The 24,845-nt window shown below is 44.9% G+C and overlaps 1 protein-coding gene across 6 annotated transcripts in view; it reads right to left on the reverse strand.

Annotated features, from left to right (window-relative positions):
• Positions 1-24,845, reverse strand: part of TBC1D22B (TBC1 domain family member 22B) — a 911,570-nt gene that overhangs the window by 239,202 nt on the left and 647,523 nt on the right. For all 6 annotated transcript variants that reach the window (XM_040337614.1, XM_040337609.1, XM_040337613.1 and 3 more), the window contains one exon: positions 3,338-3,444. In XM_040337614.1, coding sequence (XP_040193548.1) covers positions 3,338-3,444 — 107 coding nt within the window. The remainder of the gene's footprint in view (positions 1-3,337; positions 3,445-24,845) is intronic.

The following is a 24,845-nucleotide window of genomic DNA, read 5'->3' on the forward strand; positions in this document are numbered from 1 at the left end:
GCACCCTGCAGGGACTTTAATGAACCCAGGGAGAAGGCAGGTGATTCAGTTAACTCCTAAGAGGGCAACCTAAATGCAGTATGCACTGTTTCAGCATAACATTGTACCTGTGACCTTAGCATCTGGGAAGCAGAGAAGGGTTCCTCTGATATCCCTGATCCATTCGACTGCTCATTTCCATCCTTCTCCTCAGATTTTTCTGAAAGGGGATCTAAAACCCCCGAAGGAGATCTCCTTCGTTTTTTGTCCTTTTGTGAGGACTTTGCAATTAGCGTAGCGATCTTTCCTTCAAATTTTTCCAGGGCTGCGGGAAAAGTGTCCTCAGTGACAAATGCAGGCCCAGGTGCCACCGAATAAATTGTTACCCCTGATAGTGGCAATGGCTCCTCCTGTACAGGTACGTCAAAATTTACAGGGGAGGAAGAACCGATCAGGCACGGCTAGAGCCCCCTGTCTCAGGTGGCGGTGCTTTCTTAGTCCCTGAATTCTTTCTCAGGACAGACATATTACCAAGCAACAAGCCAAGGTATCAACACATATACTACAGTGCTCAGTTTTGCAATCTACATAAAGTATGCAACTTAAACACACAGTTTCATGCAATGGAGTGGGTGTCTCTCTTGGTAGTGCCCCACCAACCACATAGAGCTTATGTGCCCACTGAATGCTAATGTGTCCCAAAAGGAAGAGCTGGTGGCCTCCGAGATCCTTTATGGCTCTGGTATTGAGCACCATGCTTTTTAAACCAGTGTGCTTGCGTGTGTACGTGCACGCTCACAATCACACTTATCCTCCGCCAATAAAGCGTGCCTCTGTGCGACCTAGGGCAATGGCGGCTGTCCAGGGACGAGGGGGGAGCCTGCTTATTCTGACTATGCTGTGGCGTTCTTGCCCAGCATTTGGAGAGGAGAGGAGGCCGTACTTATGCAGAGCTCTGCAGTAGAGAAAGTGTGCTTGTCCTGCCGGATCTGACACTGTAGCGCGTGGTGAGTAAAACTCAGCTCTTTACTTCCTCTAGTGGTGAAAAAAAGAGAAGACACCTTACTCAAAATTGGAAAAAAGGTCCTTAAGATTGTTCTTAGGATTCCTTTTCCTCTTACCATTATCCTTGCCACAGGTTTTTCTGCAGAAAAATTCAGACAGCACCAATCTTCACCCATCACGGCAGGTTTTGTGTGCCAACCTTCAAGGATATGGGTTCCTATTTAAAGGAGACCTCTCCCCTGGGCCTTGTAAAAGACTCTTACCAGGACTTTTAGCGTATGTAGCGAAAGTGCTGGACCCTAGAGCCCAGTCCTCCAAAGAGAGACATTACAGGCGATGCCTCGTGCATGAGGCCCAGATCCCATCCAGTTTCAGCGTAAATTATTTGGCATCTTGAATGGATCCACAAGCATAGCTCTGTTTACCCCCAGAGGGTGTCTTTGGCAGAGCTTTCCTTAGCACATCCTCCACATGTCCAACACCTTAGACACTGGCAGAAAAAAATGAGGTACTTCCCTGATGGGAGGGGTTATATGGAGGGGAACTTCAATTGGTTGTGCCAGTGTCCAATGAACGCCGGTGACCCTTAACCCATTATGTAATGAATGGCTCTGTGTCCCGTGGTGTACGATAAAGAAAATACATCAATTTTGCTTGGGAGCCACATCGCACGACCGCGTAATTGTCAGTTAAAGCAACACAGCCCCGAATCGCAAAAAAGTGGCCCAGTCATTTGGCAGCCAAATGGTCCGGGGCTGAAGTTGTTAAAACACTAATACATCAGCTATTGGAACCGTGAGTATTTAATTTGGATACAACGTCTTGGGTCGCAAACAACTTGTCTAGGTATAATTCTTTAGTATAAGGATTTAGCGGAAAGGATTTGGCTGGTTTTGGAGCTTTTCAAGACCCCAGTGCAGTTACCTTAGGCATTTGGGAAGTGTTCTCCCAAGATAATTCTTCCACTTCAGAAGTCCGCTTCATTAGACCCTTTCTCCTCATCCAACCCTGTACCCAAATGTAACATGGACCAATATTTGCTTCTCACATTTTTTAAGTGTAGCTCCGGCCAAAAAAAAATAATAAAAAAAAAAACATTTTTTTTGGATAGCATAGGGAAGGGTCAACGCCCCTGTATCATTTGTTTTTCTGTCTGTGCCCCTGCTCAGAAGATTTCACCTCACTTTCTGTTCCTACGACATTTGGATTTAAAATATTTTTGGGTTGTTGTGGAAACAAGGATTGGTGATAAAGCTTCAGTAGAAATACTTTTTCCCCCATGATAATGCTTACAGGAGTGAGTGTCCCTTTCTAGGAGTAGATTTCCTCTTACTTCCTGTTGTCTCCCTCCATTTGTAAGTAGGAGTAGTTTGTAAGTCGGGGGCCACCTGTATTTTCATCATTTATTAGTTGGTCAGCCATTTAGGTGGCCTGCATACAGAATGCATTATTTGTTTACATATCAGGAAATACAGTGCAGCACACATACAGCTCAGTATACCATTCATGTATGTCAGTATACACAGTGCAGCACACATACAACTCGGTACACTGTCCATACATGTCATTAAGTGCCTAAAAAGGAAATTAAAGTGGATCTAAAAAGGCAGAAGTTTGTTTTTTAATCTTGCTATACGGGGCATTCTGAAGGCAGTAAGAGCCCAAAGCACCAGCGGGAGACCCCAGAAGAGGAGGATCTGGGCTGCTCTGTGCAAATGTATTGCACAGGTAAGTATATATATATATATATATATATATATATATATATATATATATATACACACACACACATATACACACATATTTTTTTTTGTTAAAATAAACATTTACAATCACTTTAAGGGTTCTGTGCGAGAAAGATCGGCATTTGAACCCAGAGAATCTGACTGATAAAATGATTACTACTTATAAGTACTACTTTATTTTAAAAAGATATATAATATTTATCTACCTGACTCTCAGATATGCCCAGCACCTATGGACACTAGCAGAAAAATTAAGCAATGCTAGGAGTGGGACAGGGAGTCAAAATGTACTATTTGCCAGTATCCAATCATCTGGAGGTGGAACATAAATGGTCCAAGAATAAATGTCCTGCAATGTATGATTAGCATTCTTTTTTACCATGTATTTACAATAAAAAAAAAAAAGAAATAGACAAATACAAATTTGCTACCAAATTTAAACCCTAATTGTCTGGGAAAAAAAGATGTATAATATTTTAGGGTAGACGACAAAACTTAAAATATATAATACATGTGGAATCAAAACATTGCCCAAGTGTTCTATGATTCAAGTGGATTTCGAGAGAAAAAAAAGCTTTGGGGACTCAGCAATCTGAGCTATGTCTTACCTGAATGCCATCCAATAGTTTACTGATTGACCAGAAACTATCTGCCTCAATGTTCCTTAGTGCATCAGATGAAAGGCTGCTCACATCAAAGTTTTCTACGTCGTCTTCTAAGAAATTAGAACATGCACCAGTTTATTGTAAAAACTACAAATTCAAAACAAAATCATTTAAGAAGCAAGTTTGAGTATTAGAGGGGAAAAAAAAAAAAAAAAAAAAACACACATATACCAGTATCTCACAAAAGTGAGTACATCCCTCACATTTTTGTAAATATTTTATTTTATCTTTTCATGTGACAACTCTGAAAAACGGACTTTTTGCTACAATGTAAAGTAGTGAACGTACAGCTTGTATAACAGTGTAAATTTGCTGTTCCCTCAAAATAACTCAGCCATAAATGTCTAAACCGCTGGCAACAAAAGTTAGTACACCCCTAAGTGAAAAATTCCAAATTGGGCCAAAAGTGTCAATATTTTATGTGGCCACCAGCACTGCCTTAACACTCTTGGGCATGGAGTTCACCAGAGCTTCACAGGTTTACACTGGAGTCCTCTTCCACTCCTCCATGATGACATCCCAGAGCTGGCGGATGTTAGAGGCCTTGCACATCTCCACCTACTGTCTGAGGATGCCCCACTGATGCTCAATAGGGTTTGGGTCTGGAAACATGCTTGGCCAGCCCATCACCTTTACCCTCAGCTTCTTTAGCAAGGCAGTGGTTGTCTTGGAGGTGTGTTTGGGGTTGTTGTGTTGGAATACTGCTCTACGTCCCAGTCTCAAAGGGAGGGGGGATCAGGCTTAGCTTCAGTATGTCATAATACATGTTAGCATTCATGGTTCCCTCAATGAACTGCAGCTCCCCAGTGCCGGTGTATTGTCACATTCTGCTGCCTATCGTAGAATGCTGCGGAAGTCACGTGGCGGCCAACTGTGCATGCACGATGCAATCCAATGGATTCACGACAGTACACACCAGTGAAACCTCGGTCGGCATCCAGGCTCTTTCCTTAACATCCCCGTGGATTGGAGGATGTTAAAAAAAGAGCCAGGAGGCCGAGCGAGCGAAGCGAGCCGTCCGAGCGAAGTGAGGACGTGAGGCCGACTGACCACTTTCCTCTAATTCCACGTCGCCCTGAATGCCGGGTTCGCTGGTGTGTACTGTCGTAAATCCATTGGAACGCATTGCACTTGCGTTTGGAACGCATCGCGCATGCGCAGTTGCCCGCCATGTGACTTCCGCAGCATTCTACGATAGGCAGCAGATTGTGACACTACACCGGCAGCACTCATGCAGCCCCAGACCACAACATTCCATCACCATGCTTGACTATAGGCAAGACACTTTTCTTTGTACTCCTCACCTGGTTCCCGTCACACATGCTTGACACCATCTGAACCAAATAAGCTTGTCTTGGTTTCATCAGACCACAGGACATGGTTCCAGTAATCCATGACCTTCGTCAGCTTGTCTTCAGCAAACTTTGTGGGCTTTCTTGTACATCATATTTAGAATAGGCTTCCTTCTGGGATGACAGCCATGCAAAAAAATCTGATGCAATGTGCGGCATGACAGGCTGACCCCCCATCCCTTCAACCTCTACAGCAATGCTGGCAGCACTCATACACCCATTTCCTAAAGACAATATCTGGATATGAGCATGTGCATAGCGAGGTCTGTTCTGAGTGGAAGCTGTCCTATTAAACCGCTGTATGATCTTGGCCACCAAACTGCAGCTCAGTTTCAGGGTCTTGGCAATCTTCTTATAGCCTATGCCATCTTTATGTAGAGCAACAATACTTTTTTTCAGATCCTCAGAGTTCTTTGCCATGAGGTGTCATGTTGAACTTGCAGTGACCAGTAAGAGAGGGAGAGAGAGAGCGATAACACCAAATTTAACACACCTTAGACCTTGTAACACTAACAAGTCATATGACACCGGGGGGGGGGGTTGAAAATGGCTAATTGTGCCCAATTTGGAGGGAGTAATCACGTTTGTTGCCAGCAGTTTATACAAGCTGCACACACACTACTTTACATTGTAGCAACATGTAATTTATTCAGTGTTGTCACATGAAGAGATACAATAAAAAAATATTTACAAAGATGTGAGGGGTGTACTCACTTTTTTGACATAGTGCGAGTGTGAGAGAGAGAGAGAGATTGTGTGAGAGTGAATATATATATATATATATATATATATATATATATATATATATATATATATATATATATATATATATATATATATATATACACACACACACACTGTATTGGTGTATAACACTCACTTTTTTATCCTGAAAATAGAGGGTAAACGATGCCTGCGTGTTACACGCAGGGGCTGTGGAAAGTGTTTTTCCTGAAACTTCCCTCTTAAATTTAGGGTGCGTGTTATACGCCGATAAATATATATATATATATATATATATATATATATATATATATATATATATACACACACACAGGTAAAACTCAGGTGAAATATTTGAATGTGCAAAAGTTCATTTATTTCACTAATGCAACGTAAAAGGTGAACCTAATAAATGCAATAGACTCATTACATGCAAAGCAAGATAGTTCAAGCCATGATTTGTCATAACTGTGATGATTATGGCTTACAGCTCATGAAAACCCCAAATCCACAATCTCAGAAAATTGGACTATTGTGAAAAGGTGCAATATTCTAGGCTCAACGTGTCCCACTCTAATCAGCTAATTAAGCCATATCACCTGTAAAGGGTCTCTCAGTCTGGTTCAGTAGGAATCACAATCATGGGAAAGACTGCTGACCTGACAGTACTGTAGAAAACCATCAATGACACCCTCCGTTCACAAGGAGTGGACTGAGGCTGGAGTCAGTGCATCAAGAGCCACCACACACAGACAGATCCTGGACATGGGCTTCAAATGTCATATTCCTCTTGTCAAGCCACTCCTGAACAACAAACGTCAGAAGTGTCTTACCTGGGCTCAAGAAAAACAGACCTAGTCTGTTGCTCAGATGAGAGCACATTTTGCATCTCATTTGGAAACCAAGGAGCCAGAGTATGGAGGAAGAATGGAGAGGCACCCACTGCAAGATGCTCAAAGTCCAGTGTGAAGTTTACAGTGTTGATTTGGGGGCCATGTCATCTGCTGTAGGGATGAGACAAACACCCCCACGTTCAGTTCGCACCAGAACCTTCGAACAGACAAAACGTTCGCGCGAACATTTAGAACCCCATTGACGTCAATGGGACTCGAACGTTCGAATTCAAATGTGCCAATTTTAAAGCCTAATATGCAAGTTATTGTCGGAAACCGGGTTTGAGAACCCGGGTCTTGCCCCAGGGAACATGTATCAATGGAAAAAAAAAGTTTTAAAAACGGTCGTATTTTCAGGAGCAGTGATTTTAATGATGCTTAACCACTTAACGACCGCCGCATGTACATATACGTCGGCAGAATGGCACGTACAGGTACAATCACATACCTGAATGTGCCGTTTATAGCATCAGGGCACCAGCCGTATATAACCCAATAAAGGATTAACCCCCTGATCGCCTGGCAGGTGATATCAATTAAATTATAGCGTCAGTCAGGGTCTGTGTCGCCCCAGGCAGCGTTAGGTTAGTGCCAGTAATGCTTACACCCACTCGCAAAGCATACACCCCCCTTAGTGGTATAGTATCTGAACAGATCAATATCTGATCTGATCTATACTAGCGTACCCAGCAGTTTAGGGTTCCCAAAAACACATTGTTAGCGGGATCAGCCCAGATACCCAATAGCACCTGCGTTTTGCCCCTCCGCCCAGCCCAGCCCACCCAAGTGCAGTATCGATCGATCACTGTCACTTACAAAACAAAACACACATAACTGCAGCGTTCGCAGAGACAGGTCTGATCCCTGCGATTGCTAACATTTTGTTTTTGGTAGCGTTTTCTACATTTGCTGACAGATCAGGTGCTTTGTTACCTGTGAATCCTTACTAGTGTACCACTAAATTTAGAGCCCAAAATGGCAAAGCAAATGTACACTGGTAAAGAGGCCTACGAGTTTCTGAGCATGACAGATAGCGAAGAGGAGGTCATGCATCTGTCAGATTCTGGCTTAGAATACAACCCTGTAGAAGACAGCGGCTCCATGTCAGATAGCTCTGTCGATGAAGTTGTGGTCCCTGCTAAGGCCAGGCGTACCCGATCCCGTTCTGATGTTGTTGAGGAGAAAGAACCGCAGGACCCTTGTATGGAGCAGAGAAGTACTAGCGCTGCTATTCCTTATGGTGAACTGGCAAGCACCAGCGGCCTAGTACACCCTGGTCGTTCATCCAGCACTGCAGTATCACGTGGTGACGCGGTGAGTCCCATAACTGCAGCTCAAGCTGGCGAGGTGGCAAGCACAAGTAGTGTCCCAGTGCCACCAAGAAGAAGACACAGACAGGCCTGTCATGCCCTGATTGGGTTCCCACCACTTCTGCAGAACCCGTACTTCCCCCATTCACTGGCCAACCCGGTATTCAGGTGGAAACAGCTGATTTTACGTCACTTGATTTTTATTCGCTGTTTTTCACGGAAGATCTCTATAGATCTATTGTGGACCAGAGCAATGTATATGCTGGTACATACATCGCCGCTAATCCCCAGTCCCGCCTTGCCAGAGATTGGAAACCAATTACGGTTTCCGAATTTAAGACCTTTATGGGCCTTTGCCTCAACATGGGCATACACCAATTTCCGAAGTTGCTGACTTATTGGTCCACAAGTCCACACGACCATATTCTCTGCTTCCATGACCAGGAGACGATACGAGGCGATCCTGCGGTTCTTGCATTTCAATAACAATGAACTTTGTCGATCATGTGGAGACCTTGAATACGACCGGCTCTACAAAATTCGGCCCCTCATAAACCATGTCAACGAACGTTTTGCAGCCTTGTTTAATCCCCAGCAAGTTGTCTGCGTTGATGAGTCCCTGATTACATTTTCTGGCCGATTGTCTTTCAAGCAGTACCTTCCCAGCAAGCGTGCCAGATACGAGGTCAAGCTCTATAAGCTCTGACAGGGCAACAGGCTATATACATGGAGCTTTAGGGTTTATGAGGGCAAAGATAGTCAGATAGAGCCGGAGGGATGCCCAGATTACATGGGGAGCGCTGGCACGATTGTCTGGGACTTGGTGTCACCCTTATTCGGAAAGGGGTACCACTTATACGTGGACAATTATAACACCAGCGTGCCACTTTTTAGTCACTTGTTTGATGATCAGATTGGAGCATGTGGCACCGTGCAACCTAATCGCCGGGGGTTTCCCCAGCAGCTTGAAGATTCCCGTCTTAGGCTGGGGGCGAGAGCCTGCTGCAGGTGTAATAATTTTCTCGCTGTGAAGTGGCGGGACAATAAGAATGTTTTCGTTCATACCACCCTTCACGCAGACACGACAGTCCAAATTCGTACGGCGGCTGGTGTTGTGGAGAAACCCCTCTGTGTCAACAGATATAACCAAAATATGGGAGGGGTGGACCTCAACGACCAGTTGATGGCGCCGTATCATATTTCCCGTAAGGCGAGACGCTGGTACAAAAAGTGTCTCTATATTTATTTCAATTGGCTTTACTGAATGCTCATGTCTTATACAAAGCTTCAGGACGGAATGGATCCTTCCTTCAATTCCAGGATGAGATCGTCTTAGAACTTGTGTATCCAGGCGGTTCTGCACCTCACCATCCCCTACCAAATTCAGTAAGCTGACTGCATGAGAGACATTTTCTGTTTCTCTATGTGAGTACCCCTACCCAACGAGCCCCCAAAAATGATGTTGTGTCTGTAGCAAGCGCAGATTTAGGGGTGACACCCGTTATTATTGTCCCAACTGTCCTGGCAATCCTGGTCTCTGCATTGGCATATGTTTTTTTATGCTACCACACACGAGTGAAGTTTTAGCATATGGTAAAGCATTTCGCAGGCTAGGCACACTTACACAGGGTCTCCCAAGATGCCATCACATTTTGAGAGACCCAAACCTGGTACCAAAAAGTTGAATAGCTACAGTTACAAAAATAAAAATAAAACATAAAAAAGTAAAAAATAAAACAAAAAAATATATATATATAAAAAAAAATAGTTGTTTTATTGTTCTCTTCCACTCTATTCTCTCTTTATTGTTCTGCTCTTTTTTTTTACTGTATTCTATTCTACAAAGTTTTATTGTTATTATGTTTTATCATGCTTACTTTTCAGGTATGTAATTTACTTTACTGTTTTCAGGTACGCCATTCAGCTGTTGCGCGGACTTATTATCTTGACAGCAACAGCGTTTGCTCCCACGATATATAAAGCAGTGACTCCAGTGCTGTAGGAGGTAATTTCACCACCACAGTTAAAAAAAAAGAGCATATATGCCAAAGCATGGGGGGCATTAGGGGCAGAGGAGCGATTTTGCTCCTAATGCCGCGTACATACGGTCGACATTCCTACGGAGGCTTTCCTGTGGAAAAGTTTGACCGTGTATATGTGCCATAACTTTTTATGCCACATACATACGGTCAAAATTCTGACCGAGGCTTGCCCGTGGAAAAGTCCAACCGTGTGTGCGCGGCATAACTTTTTTTGCGGGAGGATGCCCCCATGCTTCGGCATATATAAATGGTGCAAGTATGCCCATCATTAGAAGTGGGTGGATGAAGGGAGGTATTCTAATGGTGGGCATACCCACCGATCAATCTTTTTTTCGTTCAGCCAACAGGCTGCATGAAAAAAAAGATTAAAATACATGTCCAACAAGAACCATGAAACGTACTGGTATGTTGCTGGAATGGTTATACCAGAATGATGCCTGCGGGTTTATGTATCATTCTTTTCAGCCAGCAGTCGGCTTTCATGTAAAAGCAATCCTAGCCGCTAATTAGCCACTAGACTGATTTTACATCCAGTAGGAGGGAATGCCCCCCCCTGGATATAAACAGCACTATTGGGAAATTGGGAAAGCATTTTATCCCACCGATCTTGGTGTGGTCAGATGCTTTGAGGGCAGAGGAAAGATCTAGGGTCTAATAAACCCCCCAAATGACCATTTTGGAAAGTAGACACCCCAAGCTATTTGCTGAGAGGTATGGTGAGTATTTTTGTCAAAGTTTTGAAAATTTAAAAAAAAGAAAAAAAAATGTTTTTTTTCTTTCTTCATTATCAAAAACAAATGAGAGCTGTAAAATACTTACCATGCCTCTCAGAAAATAGCTTGGGGTGTCTACTTTCCAAAATGGGGTCATTTGGGGGGTTTTGTGCTAGTTTGCTATTTTATGGCCTTCGAAACTGATAAATAGTGAGGAGTGAAAAAAAAAATGTATGCCCTTAGAAATCTTGAAGGCGGTGCTTGGTTTTCGGGGTCCCATATGCAGCTAGGCTCCCAAAAAGTCCCACACATGTAGTATCCCCATACTCAGTAGAAGCAGCAGAATGTATTTTGGGGTGTAATTCCACATATGCCCATAGCATATACGTGTGAGCAATGCATAATTTAGTGACAACTTTGTGCAAAAAAATAATCATTTTGTCATTTTCCCGCAACTTGTGGAAAAATATAAAATACTCCATGGACTCGAGATGCCTCTCAGCTCTCAGCAAATAGCTTGGGGTGTCTACTTTCCAAAATTGGGTAATTTAGGGTGGTTTTGTGCTATTTTGGCATTTTATGGCCTTTGAAACTGTGATAGGTAGTGAGGAGTGAAATCAAAAATTTGCGCCCTTAGAAATGCTGAAGGCGGTGCTTGGTTTTTGGGGCCCCATATGCGGCTAGGCTCCCAAAAAGTCCCAAACACGTGGTATCCCTGTACTCAGGAGAACCGGCAGAATGTATTTTGGGGTGCAATTCCACATATAACCATGGCATGTGTGAGCAATATATCATTTAGTGACAACTTTTTGTAATTTTTTTTTTTCATTATTCAATCACTTGGGACAAAAAAATAAAAATATTCAATGGACTCAACATGCCTCTCAGCAATTTCTTTGGGGTGTCTACTTTCCAAAATGGGGTAATTTGGGGGGGGGGGTTTGTACTGCCCTGCCATTTTAGCACCTCAAGAAATGAGATAGTCAAATGAAAAGCTGTGTAAATTCCAGAAAATGTACCCCAAGTTTGTTGACACTATAACTTTTGCGAAAACCAATAAATATACGCTTAATGCGATTTTTTTTACTAAAGACATGTGGCTGAATACATTTTGGCCTAAATGTATGACTAAAATTGAGTTAATTCGATTTTTCTTATGACAAAAAGTAAAACATTTTTTTTTTTTTTTAATTTTCAGTCTTTTTCCGTTTATCGAAAAAAATTAAAATTGCAGAGGCAATCAAATACCATCAAAAGAAAGCTCCATTTGTGGGAAGAAAATGACGCAAATTTTGTTTCGGTACAACATTGCATGACCCCGCAATTACCAGTCAAAGCAGCGCAGAGCCAAATTGTAAAAACACCTCTGGTCCTTTAGCTGCATAAAGGTCCGTGTCTTAAGTGGTTAAAGTGAAATAAAAAATATGAAAAATTCCTTTAAATATCGTACCTGATGGGTGTCTAAAGTATGCCTGTGAGGTGGCACGTGTTTAGAACTGTCCCTGCACAAAATGAGATTACTATAAGAAACAAAGTAATTTAAAACTGCTTGTGGCTTTAATGTAATGTCTGGTCCCTGCAATATGGATGAAAAACATTGAGAAAAATAGCATGGGTTTCCCCCCACTCCCACCAGGTCATTACAAGCCCCTTTGGCCCTATATACATTGAACAGCATTATACAGGCGTTGCAAACAAGACAGGCACTGTAGGTTTGTTGTCAAGTAGAATCTGTTTGTAATTTTGAACTGGTAGCACCAGCCATAAAGTCTATTTTTAAGCTTTTCTGAAAACATAGATAAGGGTTATCGCCCCTGTAAACATTTGTTTTGTTGTCTGTGTGCATCTGTTCAGAAGATTGCAATTCACTTTCTGTCCCAATGACAAATGATGTTTTGAAAATGTGGTGTTTTTTTTGTGAAACAAGGATTGGTGATAAAGCATCAGTGGACAAGAGACACCTCTCACAGAAGAGAATTTCCCTTCCTAGGGGTAGATTCCCTCTCACTTCCTGTTGTCTACTTCCATTTGCAAGTAGGAGTTGTTTGTAAGTTGGATGTTTGAAAGTAGGAGCCTGCCTTATATACTCTGCAGAAATTTGGGCCCTAGGTGTTGGTGTTGCCACAACACTGTAAGCCCTCACAGTTAGTCTTGGTGGGCGCTGGAACACCCTGCTGTGTGAACTATTATATCAAGAATTGTAATTGCATGCCACCATTGAACAGTGGTAGAAAAATTGGGCCTTTGGTGCTAGCGCTGGTGCCACAACTCTGTAAGCCCTCACAGTTACTCTTGGTGGGCACAGGAATGGGCCCTGCTGTGAAATATTAGATCAATAATTGTAATTGCATGCCCCTGTTGAACAGGGGCTAAAAAATTGGGCCTTTGTTGGTGGTGGTGCTGGTGCCTTAACACTGCAACCCCTCACAGATACTCTAGTTCATGGATATGCAATTAGCGGACCTCCAGCTGTTGCCAAACTACAAGTCCCATCATGCCTCTGCCTCTGGGTGTCATGCTTGATGCTGTCAGAGTCTCGCTATGCCTCATGGGACTTGTAGTTTGGCAACAGCTGGAGGTCCGCTAATTGCATATCCCTGCTCTAGTTGTAGCGCAGGAATGAGCCCGCTGAAAAGTATTGCATCAAAAATTTTAATTACACGCCCCTGTTGAACAGGGGCGGAAAAAATGGGCCTTAGGCCCCGTACACACGACAGAGGAACTCGACGTGCTTGGCACGTCGAGTTCCTCGTCGAGTTTTGGGATGAAGCCGCCGAGGAGCTCGGCGGGCCGCCTTCTCCTATAGAACAACGAGGACAACGAGAAAATAGAGAACATGTTCTCTATTTTCTCGTCGAGTTCCTCGGCGGCTCCATCGAGCCAAAACTGTACAGACGACAGAGTTTCTCGGCAGAATCCGGGTTTTGACCGAGTTTCTCGGTGAATTCTGCCGAGAAACTCTGTCGTGTGTACGAGGCCTCAGCCACTGATGGCGGTGCCCAAAACCAAAAATGTTCTTGCAAGCTATCAGCATGATCATTGAGGAGGAAAAGGATAGTCACTCAGCAAGCATAACAGCATAGTCACTCAGCATCAGCATAGGCAGTCTTGAAGGGATCTGACATTTAAAAAAAAAAAAAAAAAAATACTCAGTTACATCAGCATCAGGCGATTGGTAGCTGGTGGTGATCCAAGCCTGATTCATTTTTATGAAGGTCAGTCGATCGACCGAGTCGGTGGAGAGGCGCACCCTGTGATCGGTTTCAAAGCCTCCAGCAGCACTGCATGTACGTTCTGAAAGAACGCTGGATGCAGGACAAGCCAGTAGCTCAATTGTGTACTGTGCAAGCTCTGGCCAGTGATCATCCTCAAGACCCAGTAAGCCAGAGGATTTTCGGTGGGAAAGGTGTCCAAGTCTGATCTTGTCCCTAGGTATTCCCGCACCATGTAAAACAGACACTGGCGATGGTTGCTGGAACCGGTCATACCTTGGGGCTGCGGACTAAAAAATGGTCTGAACGCATCGGTCAGACGGGCACCTTCTCCACCGCTACTTCTGTGACTGACCAAAGCCTCAGCAACACGTTGTCCAGGACCTGGATTTTGTAACCCTCCAGTCTCAGGGAACGCGTTGCACAGACCTTTCTGCAAGGCCTCCTGAAGAGGTTTCATCTTCTGCTCCCTCTGCGCCGGCAAGATAAGGTCCGCAACCTTATTCTTGTAATGTGGATCAAGGAGAGTTGCCAGCCAGTAATGATCCCTCTCCTTGATAGCACAAATACGAGGATCCTTCCGCAGGCTTTGCAGGATCAGGGAGGCCATACAACGTAGGTTTGCTGAGGCATTCGGTGCGGAGTCCTCTGGGTCACTGAGGACGACAGGATCCACAGCCACCTCATCCCAGCCACGTACAAGTCCATGGGTTCCTTGGGACTGCAATTGATCCCTTGAAGACTGCTGCTGACGCTGAGTGCTAGGCTCCACCTCCATGCAGACACAATCCTTCTCCCCCTCTTCCTTTGTGAAAGGCGGACAAGCAGGAACACTGTCTGAAAAAAGGGGGCCTTGAGGAGGTAAGGAAGTCCTCCTCTTCCTCCCTCTGTTCTGCCTCAAGGGCCCTGTCCATTATTCCAAGCAGCGTGTGCTCCAACATGTGAATAAGAGGGACGGTCTCACTGATGCATGCACTGTCACCATCCTCGTGGCCTACTCAAATGGTGACATGACAGTGTATGCATCCCTGATCATGGCCCACATTGGGTTGAAAAAAAAAAAGCTCCCCTGACCCAGTTCTGCTGCCATATTGGCACAGATACTCATTGATGGCCCTCTACTGCGTGTGCAGCCGCTGCAGCATGGCCAGCGTAGAGTTCCACCTGGTGGGCATGTCAGATTAGGCGGTTCTTGGGCAGGTTGTATTGCCTTTGGAGGTCTGCCAGCCGAGCACTGGCATTATATGACCATCGGAAATGCACACAGACTTTCCTGGCCTGCTTCAGGACATCCTGTAAGCCCGGGTACCTGCCCGAGAACCGATGCACCACCAAATTAAGGACATGAGCAAAACAGGGCACATGGGTCAGTTGTCCCTGTCGCAGGGCGGAGATGAGGTTGGTGCCATTGTCGCAAACCACCATTCCTGGCTTAAGCTGGCGTGGCGTCAACCACCTCTGAGCCTGCCCCTGCAGAGCTGACAGGACTTCTGGCCCAGTGTGTCTCCTGTCCCCCAAGCACACCAGCTCAAGCACTGCATGGCATCTCTTTGCCTGCGTAGCCCCTTGAACGCCTACGGAGCACCGCTGGTAACAAGGACACATCAGCACAGGAAGAGGCCACAGAGGAAGAAGAAGAGGAGGGGTGGAGGAGAGAGGTGTGTCACAACCAGTAGTAGCATTTTGGAGGCGTGGTGGTGGAACAACCTCCAACACTACTGTACCTTGTCCTGCATCCCTCCCAGCTGCCAGCAGAGTCACCCAATGTGCTGTGAAAGATAGGCAACGTCCCTGTCCATGCCTGCTGGACCATGAGTCAGCGGTAATATGCACCTTAACACTGACCGCCCTATCCATGGCATGGCAGGTCGACATATGTCTGGTCAAGCATGCGGTGCCCAAGCGGGTGATGTTTTGGCCATGCGAGATACGCTTGAGACATATGTCGCAAATAGCAGCGGTGCGATCTGATGCACTCGTCTCAAAAAAGGCCCACACCAAAGAACTTTTGGAATAACGCTGAGACACAGCAGCACCCTGCACATGCAATTGTGATGCAGTCGGTGTGCTGCCCTTAAGCTGGCCCCTGGAGGGCATCCTGCCTCGTTGGAGATTTGCCTGTGCCGCCTCCTCTCTCCTATCAGGCATCTGCCTGGAGTTTGCGTGTTCTCCCTGTGCCTGCGTGGGTTTCCTCCGGGTACTCCGGTTTCCTCCCACACTCCAAAGACATGATGGTAGTGTCATTGCCTTCCTCTGGATCAACTGTGGGTATGAAGTTGGGTGTATAGGATTTTACTGTGTTTTTTTATTTTGTTTTTTGTGGTTGAACTGGATGGACTTGTGTCTTTTTTCAACCTGACTAACTATGTAACTATGTAACTATGGTAGGTAAATTGGATCTTGTCCAAATTGGCCCAGTATATATATATGTATATCTGTGTGTATGACTGTGTGTCCCAAGCGTGTCACAATCCTACGGGGTAAAATGACCGCACCAGCCAAGCAGACTCTGGCTGGAAAAAGCGGCCAGAGGCGATTCAGTTCGCATGAGTAGCGCTATACAAGTCATTCATTCATTCACCCACGTAGAGTCCGTGACATCATCCCCTCCCTCCTCATCACTGTAGAAAACCTGGCAGTATTCTGCAGCTGGGGGAACATGAATGCCAGATTGCTGTCCTCCTTGGGCACCCCCTCTCTCTGATCTCCCGTTACTACCTTCCTCTAGCTGTGTACCATCATCTGAGCCTTCACAACGCTGCACATCCTCATCCAGCATGTACCCAACACTGTGGTCAAAGAGTTTGGGGGACTCCTTAGGAGGACATGGTGGGGCTAGGAAAGGAGTAACGGATGCCATTGAGCAGAGGGAAGAGGACGCCTTGGCAGCTGCTTTGCCAGACAAAGTACCCTGAGAGCCTGGGTGAGAGAGGATGAGGACGGCTTGGTCATCCACTCTACCAAGTCTTCGGCATGTTGCGGCTCAACACGGCCAGCTGCCGAAAACAACTGCTGATGAGGATGCACCGTGTCCACAACCAGCACTGTTGCCTCTAGACGCAGAGCCTGCTTGCCCTTGTGACTCTCTGCCTCTCCTTGTTGTCCTTCCAGACATACTAATGGCCTGCAGAGGACAAAGGCAGTACACACACACACCTCGTAGCTTTAGGTGCAAACAGCAGAGGACACGGGCAATACACACCAAGTAGCTTTAGGTGCAAACTGCAGAGGACACGGGCAGTACACACCAAGTAGCTTTAGGTGCAAACTGCAGAGGACAAAGGCAGTACACACACACCACGTAGCTTTATGGTGCACACTGCAGAGGACACGGGCAGTACACCACATGAGAATACTGCAGCTAGCACAATCACCTGCCTGCCAGTAAAATAAGAAGAGCTGATCTAGCAAAACGATACAGTGTATAAATATATGTACAACACCTGGGATGCATAAATATTCTCTACACACTAACTTTAACTGACTAGCCTGCCTGCTCTATCTACCTAGAAAAAAAATGACACTCTCTCTCAGACAGATCTCTAACCACCGCCGCAACACACTACACAAGGCCGACCTGCAGGCTGCCTTTTATAGTGTGGGGCGTGTACTAAACCCCCTGAGACATAATTGGCCAAAGTCACCCTGGCTTTGGCCAATTATGGCTCTCCGTTTTTTGCGCGCTGTGATTGGCCAAACATGCGGGTCATAGTGCATGCTTGGCCAATCATCAGCCAGCAATGCCACAGTGAATTATGGGCTGTGACACACCACTCGAATTTGGCGCGAACGGCCCGTAACGTTCGTCTTTCAACTCGAACACAAAGCTCATCCCTAATCTGCTGGTGTTGGTCCACTGTGCTTCATTAAGTCCAGGGTCAATACAGCCGTCTACCAGGAGATTTTAGAGCACTTCATGCTTCCTTTTTCAAAAAACGAGCTCTATGGGGATACTGAATTTATTTTCCAGCAGGACTTGGCACCTGTCCACACTGCCAAAAGCACCAGAACCTGGTTCAATGACTGTGCTTGATTGGCCAGAAAACTCACCTGAGCTGAATCCCATAGAAAATCTATGGGGCATCGTCAAGAGAACAATGGGAGACATGAGGCCGAACAATGCAGAAGAGCTGAAGGCTGCTATTGAAGCATCCTGGTCTTCCATAACACCTCAGCAGTGCCACAGGCTGACAGCTTCCATGCCATGCCACAATGAGGCAGTAATTGCTGCAAAAGGGGCCAAAACCAAGTACTGAGTACCAGTGTTGCTCATCTTCCTTTAAAAAAGTAATTAGTTACAGTTACAAATTACTTGTCCGAAAAAGTAATTGAGTTAGTGACTCAGTTACTACATTGGCAAAGTAATTAGTTACTCAGCAAAGACTTTTCCAGCTAAAATGTTGATTTTGGGATATACTCACTGTATAAGACGACCCCTCGCTGTGCCATATGTAACATGCCTCACTGTGCCATCTGTAACATGCCTCACTGACAGTGAGTCATGTTACTGGCACAGTGAGGCATGTATGATGGCACAGTGAGGCATGTATGATGGCACAGTGAAGCATGTATGATGGCACAGTGAGGCATGTATGATGGCACAGTGAGGCATGCATGATGGCACAGTGAGGCATGCATGATGGCACAGTGAGGCATGTTACAGGCACAGTAATTCACCTATAGGAGAGTCATATAGAACACCTATAGGAGAGCCAGAAAGATCACCTATAGAAAACATAAAATGGGAGTCAGCTCCACTGGGAATCAGAGCCAGGTTCTCCGGCCACCCATGAAAGTGGTGTCCAGGTAGGGCTCTATACACACTCGGGGTGTCCCACTGACCTGTTCCCGGGTAGGAGGGATCACAGCCGGTCGCCCTCTCTTTCTCTCGGGGATCCCCACACCGCTTTCTCCGATCCGGGATGTTTCCAGGACGCTGTTGCCGCGGAAACCACTCCCGGACTGTGATTGGCTTGTGATAGGCATGTTATAGGGCACGGAAGAACTGTATTGGAGAACGGTGGTTGCCAAGGGGTGAGTGGGCGGAACTTTTACAACCAAAGTTGGTGAGTGTCCTGGGCGGACTAGGACTGCACAGCCCGATACAGATAGAGAGCGCTTAGCAGGGCTTTTTTTTCTCAGAGAATAGGTGCAAGAACCCAACCTCCCCAGTCAACTCCCCGCCCCCTTTGCCCCCCCAACCCACCCCTATTCCCGCCCTCAATGCGGCTATTCGTTGGGAAAGAGAAGTAAAGTGTTATTTACCTTCTCTCTCCCTGTCCACAGCTCACCTCCCCATCCACAGGTCACTTTCTCTTCTCTCGTCCACAGCTCACCCCCCCCCCCCACACACACAGGTTACCTTTCCCTCCATGCAGAGGTTACCTTCTCTTCTCAGTTCACCCCCCCCCCCCCATAGCTCACCCTCTCCAAAGTTCACCTCACCCTTTCCCCACTCTCCACAGTTCACCATCCCCCTCCATCCACAACCAGCTCACCCCCTTGGCCCCCACATTTCACAATTCACATTACCATGTGCAGTCCCCTCCTCCCCCATCCACAATTCCTCTTTTAACCTCTGTCAACATGTCACCTCTGCACACCCCCCATCCACAGCTTACACCTCCAGTCCACAATCACCTCTGCACTCCCATCCACAGCCTAGCTCCCCATCCACATTTCACTTCTGCTCACCTTTCCCCTGCTCACAACTCTCACATTGCACAATCAAACCCACCCCCCCCCAGCCCTGACCTCTGCAGAACATCCACAACTTAAGTTTCTACTCTCTCTGCACAACCAGCCCCCTGTCCTTCCCCTTTCCCTCCACAGCTATCTCACCTTCATTGGTATTAGAGCCATGCAGCAGAGAGCAGACTTCCGTTCTGTCAAATCAGGCTTTTTTTTCTCCCTTCAGCTTACTGTGCAGTCTCCTCCGTGCAGCTCCACCTGTCAGATCAGTGTTGCACAGAACCGAGGAGGAGTTTCAGAGAGCTTAACTTGGTTCCATGCTACACAGATATGACAGACAGCAGGCGAGGATAGCTGCCTCTGAAATCCCCCATTAATGCCGATAGTTGCGGGCACCGATCAGTCAGCTGTGGAGCACATTCCCTGGATGCCTAGCATACATAAGCTGGTGGAGGAAGTAAGTGAATGGTAAAGAAAACTTCCTCTATCGGCTTCTGTTTTATGTGACAGACTGCAGAGGAGAGGGCTGCCTGAGGTGGCAGAACTGCGTTCCGGCAGAAAAAAAGCCCTGGCGCTTAGTAAATCCATTTTACCATATAAGAGGTCCTCAGTTTGATGATGCCTAGCAAGGTGTCAAGGACCCACCTCCTGAACGGATGGCATGCATCTTCCCCAAAAACGACCGATCCATTTGTGGCGCCGCCCCCCTGGTATTAGATGCATGTAGGGTGCCAGACTCCTCCTCAGGCTGTATCAGGACCGTGATAGACGGAACAGTTCTGCCTATCACGGATGTCCTCTCGTCCGAGGCTGAGGATGAGAAGGCATCCGTGATAGGCTGAACAGTAAAGAGAGGCTCTGCTGGGAGAATTAGTGTTCCGCCTATCATGGACGGAACAGTCAGAGGGGGAGGCATGCTTTTTTAATAATGGGTGGCCGACGGTGACGCTGAGTCAAAGGTAGGTGTAATTACGGCAACACCGCCCAAGTAATGGGAACGGCGTTGCCGTGAGGGGAAGAGAAATCTGGTAGATTACTTGTTACCCTCAAAAGGGGCATCGTTAGGTAACAGCGTTTATTTTAACGCTGTTACTTACAACACTGCTGAGTACATATGCATGCTTCTACTTTTCAGAGGTCCCATATTGTTCTATGTAGAGTCATTGTTTTATTGATTGCATGTAATATTATATAAAATTTTCTGAGATTGTGGATTTGGGGGTTTTCATGAGCTGCAAGTCATAATCATCACAATTATGACTAATCACGACTTGAATCATCTTGCTTTGAATCTAATGAGTCTCTCATTAGTTTCACCTTTTACGTTGCATTAGTAAAATAAATTAACTTTGCACAATATTCAAATTTTCACGTTTCACCTATACACAGACACACACAATATACAGTGGGTATAAAAAGTCTACATACCCCTGCTAATAAGTCAAGTTTCTGTGATGTAAATAAATGAGGCAATGATAAATAACTTCAGAATCTTTCCACCTTTAATGGGACCTGTTACTGTACAACTCAATTGAAAAACAAAACTGAAACCTTTTGGAGGGGGGGGGGGGGGGTAAAAATAAAGAACTAAAATAATGTGGTTGCATTAGTGTGCACACCCTTTTATAACTGGGTTTATAACTGGGGCTGTAGATGTGTTCAGAATTAAGCAATCACATTCAAATTCATTTTAACACCTGCCATCATTTAAAAATCCTCTGATTAACTCCAGATAAAGCTCAGCTGTTCTAGGAAGTCTTTCCTGACATTTTCTTAGTCACATCTTACAGCAAAAGCCAGGGTCCGCAGAGAGCTTCCAAAGCAAGGATCTCAAAACTACGGCCCTCCAGCTGTTGCAGAACTACACATCCCATGAGGCATTGTTAAACTCACAGACATGACAAAGCATTATGCAAATTGTAGTCCCCAAACAACTAGAGGGCCATAGTTTGAAGACCCCTGTTTCAAAGCATCAGAGGGATATCATTGTTAAAATGTATCAGTCAGGAGAAGGGTACACAATAATTTCTAAGGCATTAGATACAGTTGTGCTCATAAGTTTACATACTGTGGCAGAATTTATGATTTCTTGGCCATTTTTCAAAGGATACAAATAACACACAAAAAAAAAAAAAAAAACACTCATGGTTAGTGTTTGTCTGAAGCTATTTATTATCAATCAACTTTTTACTCTTTTTAAATCAAAATGTTTTAAAATGTACTATTTTTAAATATTTCACAACAGAAATTACCCAAATGACCCTGATCAAAAGTTTACACCCTGGTGCATCATACCGACAATGACATGCATAGGAAGTCTGGGATTGACCCGCTTTCCTGTCATTATGCTTCATTGATGACGGTTCTCCTCTTTGCTCTTTCCTGAGACTTCACAGAGTGTAGCTGCTCCCCCTCCCTCCTCCTCTGCAGCATATTTCAATAATCAGAAGAGTCGGCAGAGATATCAGCACTTCTGTGACTAATGTGAGAGAAGTCACTGATAGTTCTGCGTATGAGAATCTCCTCCACATAGAGTGAATACTAGATATTTTATTTAAAGTAAAATACACATTTGGTAACACACATGCATTACTGTAATAATATCAGAGCGAATACTGATCCTTCCAGGCGTCAGACACCCTTCTTGCCTTCCAAGTGTCAGCCACCCTTCCTGCCTTCCAAGTGTCAGCCACCCTGCCTGCCTTCCAAGTGTCAGCCACCCTGCCTGCCTTCCAAGTGTCAGCCACCCTGCCTGCCTGCCTTCCAAGTGTCAGCCACCCTTCCTGCCTTCCAAGTGTCAGCCACCCTTCCTATTTGAGGGGGTCTGTACTGATGATGTATCATAGTTTGTGGAGGGGGAGGGGGGTTACACAATGTTTTTTACACACTGGGAAACACCCACCCTAATAGATCTTGGATCACTTCTAGAGAGGGGGATTGAATTTTATTTTGTGTATATATAATTTTTTACTTATGTATTCCTTATTATTTACATTACAAGAGATCCCAGATGATATTTCTCCAGTATTTGATTTTGAGGACAGGGAGCTTGCAGTTTCTCTCTCCCCTGTAATGTATTGCACACAGGTATGCTCTCTATATACATAGCACTGAGGTTTATTTACAAAACATACAATTACCCTTCTGAATAAACACAATGCCTAATGTATAGAGCATACCTTTGTTCAATATAGGTCTGCTCTATGCACATGGGGATCGATCATGCTCCATACATACTGACACTCCACTCCCCACTCATCTTCCTGACAAGCTGAACACCTCCCCCACCTTCTCCCTTCCCCTGCTTGTGTCCAAAGCAGAAGCTGACAGCAGAGGGGGGGGGGGTCAGAGAGGGGAGAGAGTCACGGAGGATCAAAGGAGAGAAGTTGAAGGCAGCCCAGGACACACAGGACCACACAGCTGCTCGAGTTGAAGAGTGCACAGCTTATCACAGGGCTTGAAAAAAGAAAAATTGAAATCCAGGAGCCAGCTAAAAAAAGTTAGGAGCCAGGAACGTGCCCCGTCCTGCCGAGCTCACGGGCAGAAGCAAACACATACGCGAGTAGCGCCCGCATATGAAAGCGGTGTTCAAACCACACATGTGAGGTATCACCTCGATTCGTAGAGCGAGAGCAATAATTCTAGCCCTAGACCTCCTCTGTAACTCAAAACATGCAACCAGTAGAATTTTTAAACTTCGCCTATGGAGATTTAAAGGTTAAAAGTTTGTCGCCATTCCACTAAAGGACACAATTTCAAAGCGTGACATGTTGGGTATCAATTTTCTTGGCGTAACATTATCTTTCACAATCTAAAAAAATAAAATGGGCTAACTTTACGGTCTTATTTTTTTTATTAAAAAAAGTGTATTTTTTTCCAAAAGAAGTGTGCTTGTAAGACTGGTGCGCAAATACGGTGTGACAGAAAGTATTGCAACAACCGCCATTTTATTCTCCAGGGTGTTAGAATAAAAAATGTATATAATGTTTGGGGGTTCTAATTAGAGGGAAGGAGATGGCAGTGAAAACAGACAGGGGAAGCTCCATTAGCATTGCTGGATGTCTTGCTATACCAACGGCCACCACAAGATGGCGCCAGATCACAGAAGGAAGCATCATGGGCCTGCAGAAGGCCGCATAGCCACGGCCTCAATTACTGGCCGGCGAGATCGCGCGGGGGGAGGTGGGGACACATAGAGACACAGGATATCCCAGCTATCTGCGACCTGGCGCCCGAGGTTTGTCGAACCCTGGTTTAAGGGGTGTGCATACTTATGCAACCATATTAATTTTATTTTTAATGTTTTACTTTCCTCCATCTAAAATATTTCAGTTTGCTGTTTAAAGGGTCACTAATGGAAAAAAAAAATGTTTTAGCTGAAATGACTGTTTACAGGGTAGAGAGACATAAAAGTTAAGTGATTCCTTTTAAAAATGATTACAAATAGATAAAAAATCAATCCTATAATGTGCCTGCAGGTTAGTTTCACTTTTAAACTGGTTTCATGTTCCTGTGAACTAGAGAAACACACAGAACAAAAACAAACAAATCCAGGGCAGTGTTTAGTTTTTAAAATGAATCAGATTGGTTCTGTTAAGTTTTAGACACACAGTAATGACAGCTTAGACCACCGTGAAAAGCTCCCAATACTGTGGTTATAAGGAGCCAGACAACCAGGAAGTGTGGAGATCACAGCAGAATTACAGCAACTTCAAAGCAAAAATGAACAATAAAGACATGAAACCAGTACTGCAGTAAGGTAAAGGAAGCTATTTAGCTAAACAAAAAAAAAAATACTTTAGTGATCCTTTAACCGAGTTGTGAGCTTATAGGTCACATTAAAGGTAAGAAAAGTTCTGAAATTATTTATCCTGGTCTCATTTTTTAACATCACAGAAACCTGACATTTAACAGTGGTGTGTGGACTTTTTTATATTCAGTGTGTGAGAGAGTGAGCGAGAATGTGTGAGAGAGTGAGTGTATACACACACACACACACACACACACACACACACACACACACACACACAGTGCTGTGAAAAAGTATTTGCCCCTTCCTGATTGTTTCTGTTTTGTTTGCATATTTCTCACACGTAAATAATTCAGATCAGACAAATTTTAATATTACACAAAGATAACCCGAGCAAATCCAAGATGCAGTTTTTAAAATGATTTTCATTTTTCATTAAGGGAAACAAGCTGTTCAAACCTGTCTGGCCTGAAAAAGTAATTGACCCTTCCATGCTTAATCATGAATGAACTGATTAACCACAATTTGTTTGTAAGGCTGGGTTCACACTACTACACTACTTTCATCCTACTTTGCTCTGCTACATTGGTCCTACATTTATCCTACATTGGTCCTACATCCATCCTACTTTCATGAACAGGATACTACTTTGGTCCGACTTCAATGATATTCAATGGGCCTGAAGTAGGATCAATGTATGACCAAAAGTAGTACAGAGAGCATTTTCAAAGTCGGACCGACTTGTGTAGGACGCTACAAGACGCT

Source organism: Rana temporaria, chromosome 2 (assembly GCF_905171775.1).
Source record: "Rana temporaria chromosome 2, aRanTem1.1, whole genome shotgun sequence".
Lineage (NCBI taxonomy): Eukaryota > Metazoa > Chordata > Amphibia > Anura > Ranidae > Rana > Rana temporaria.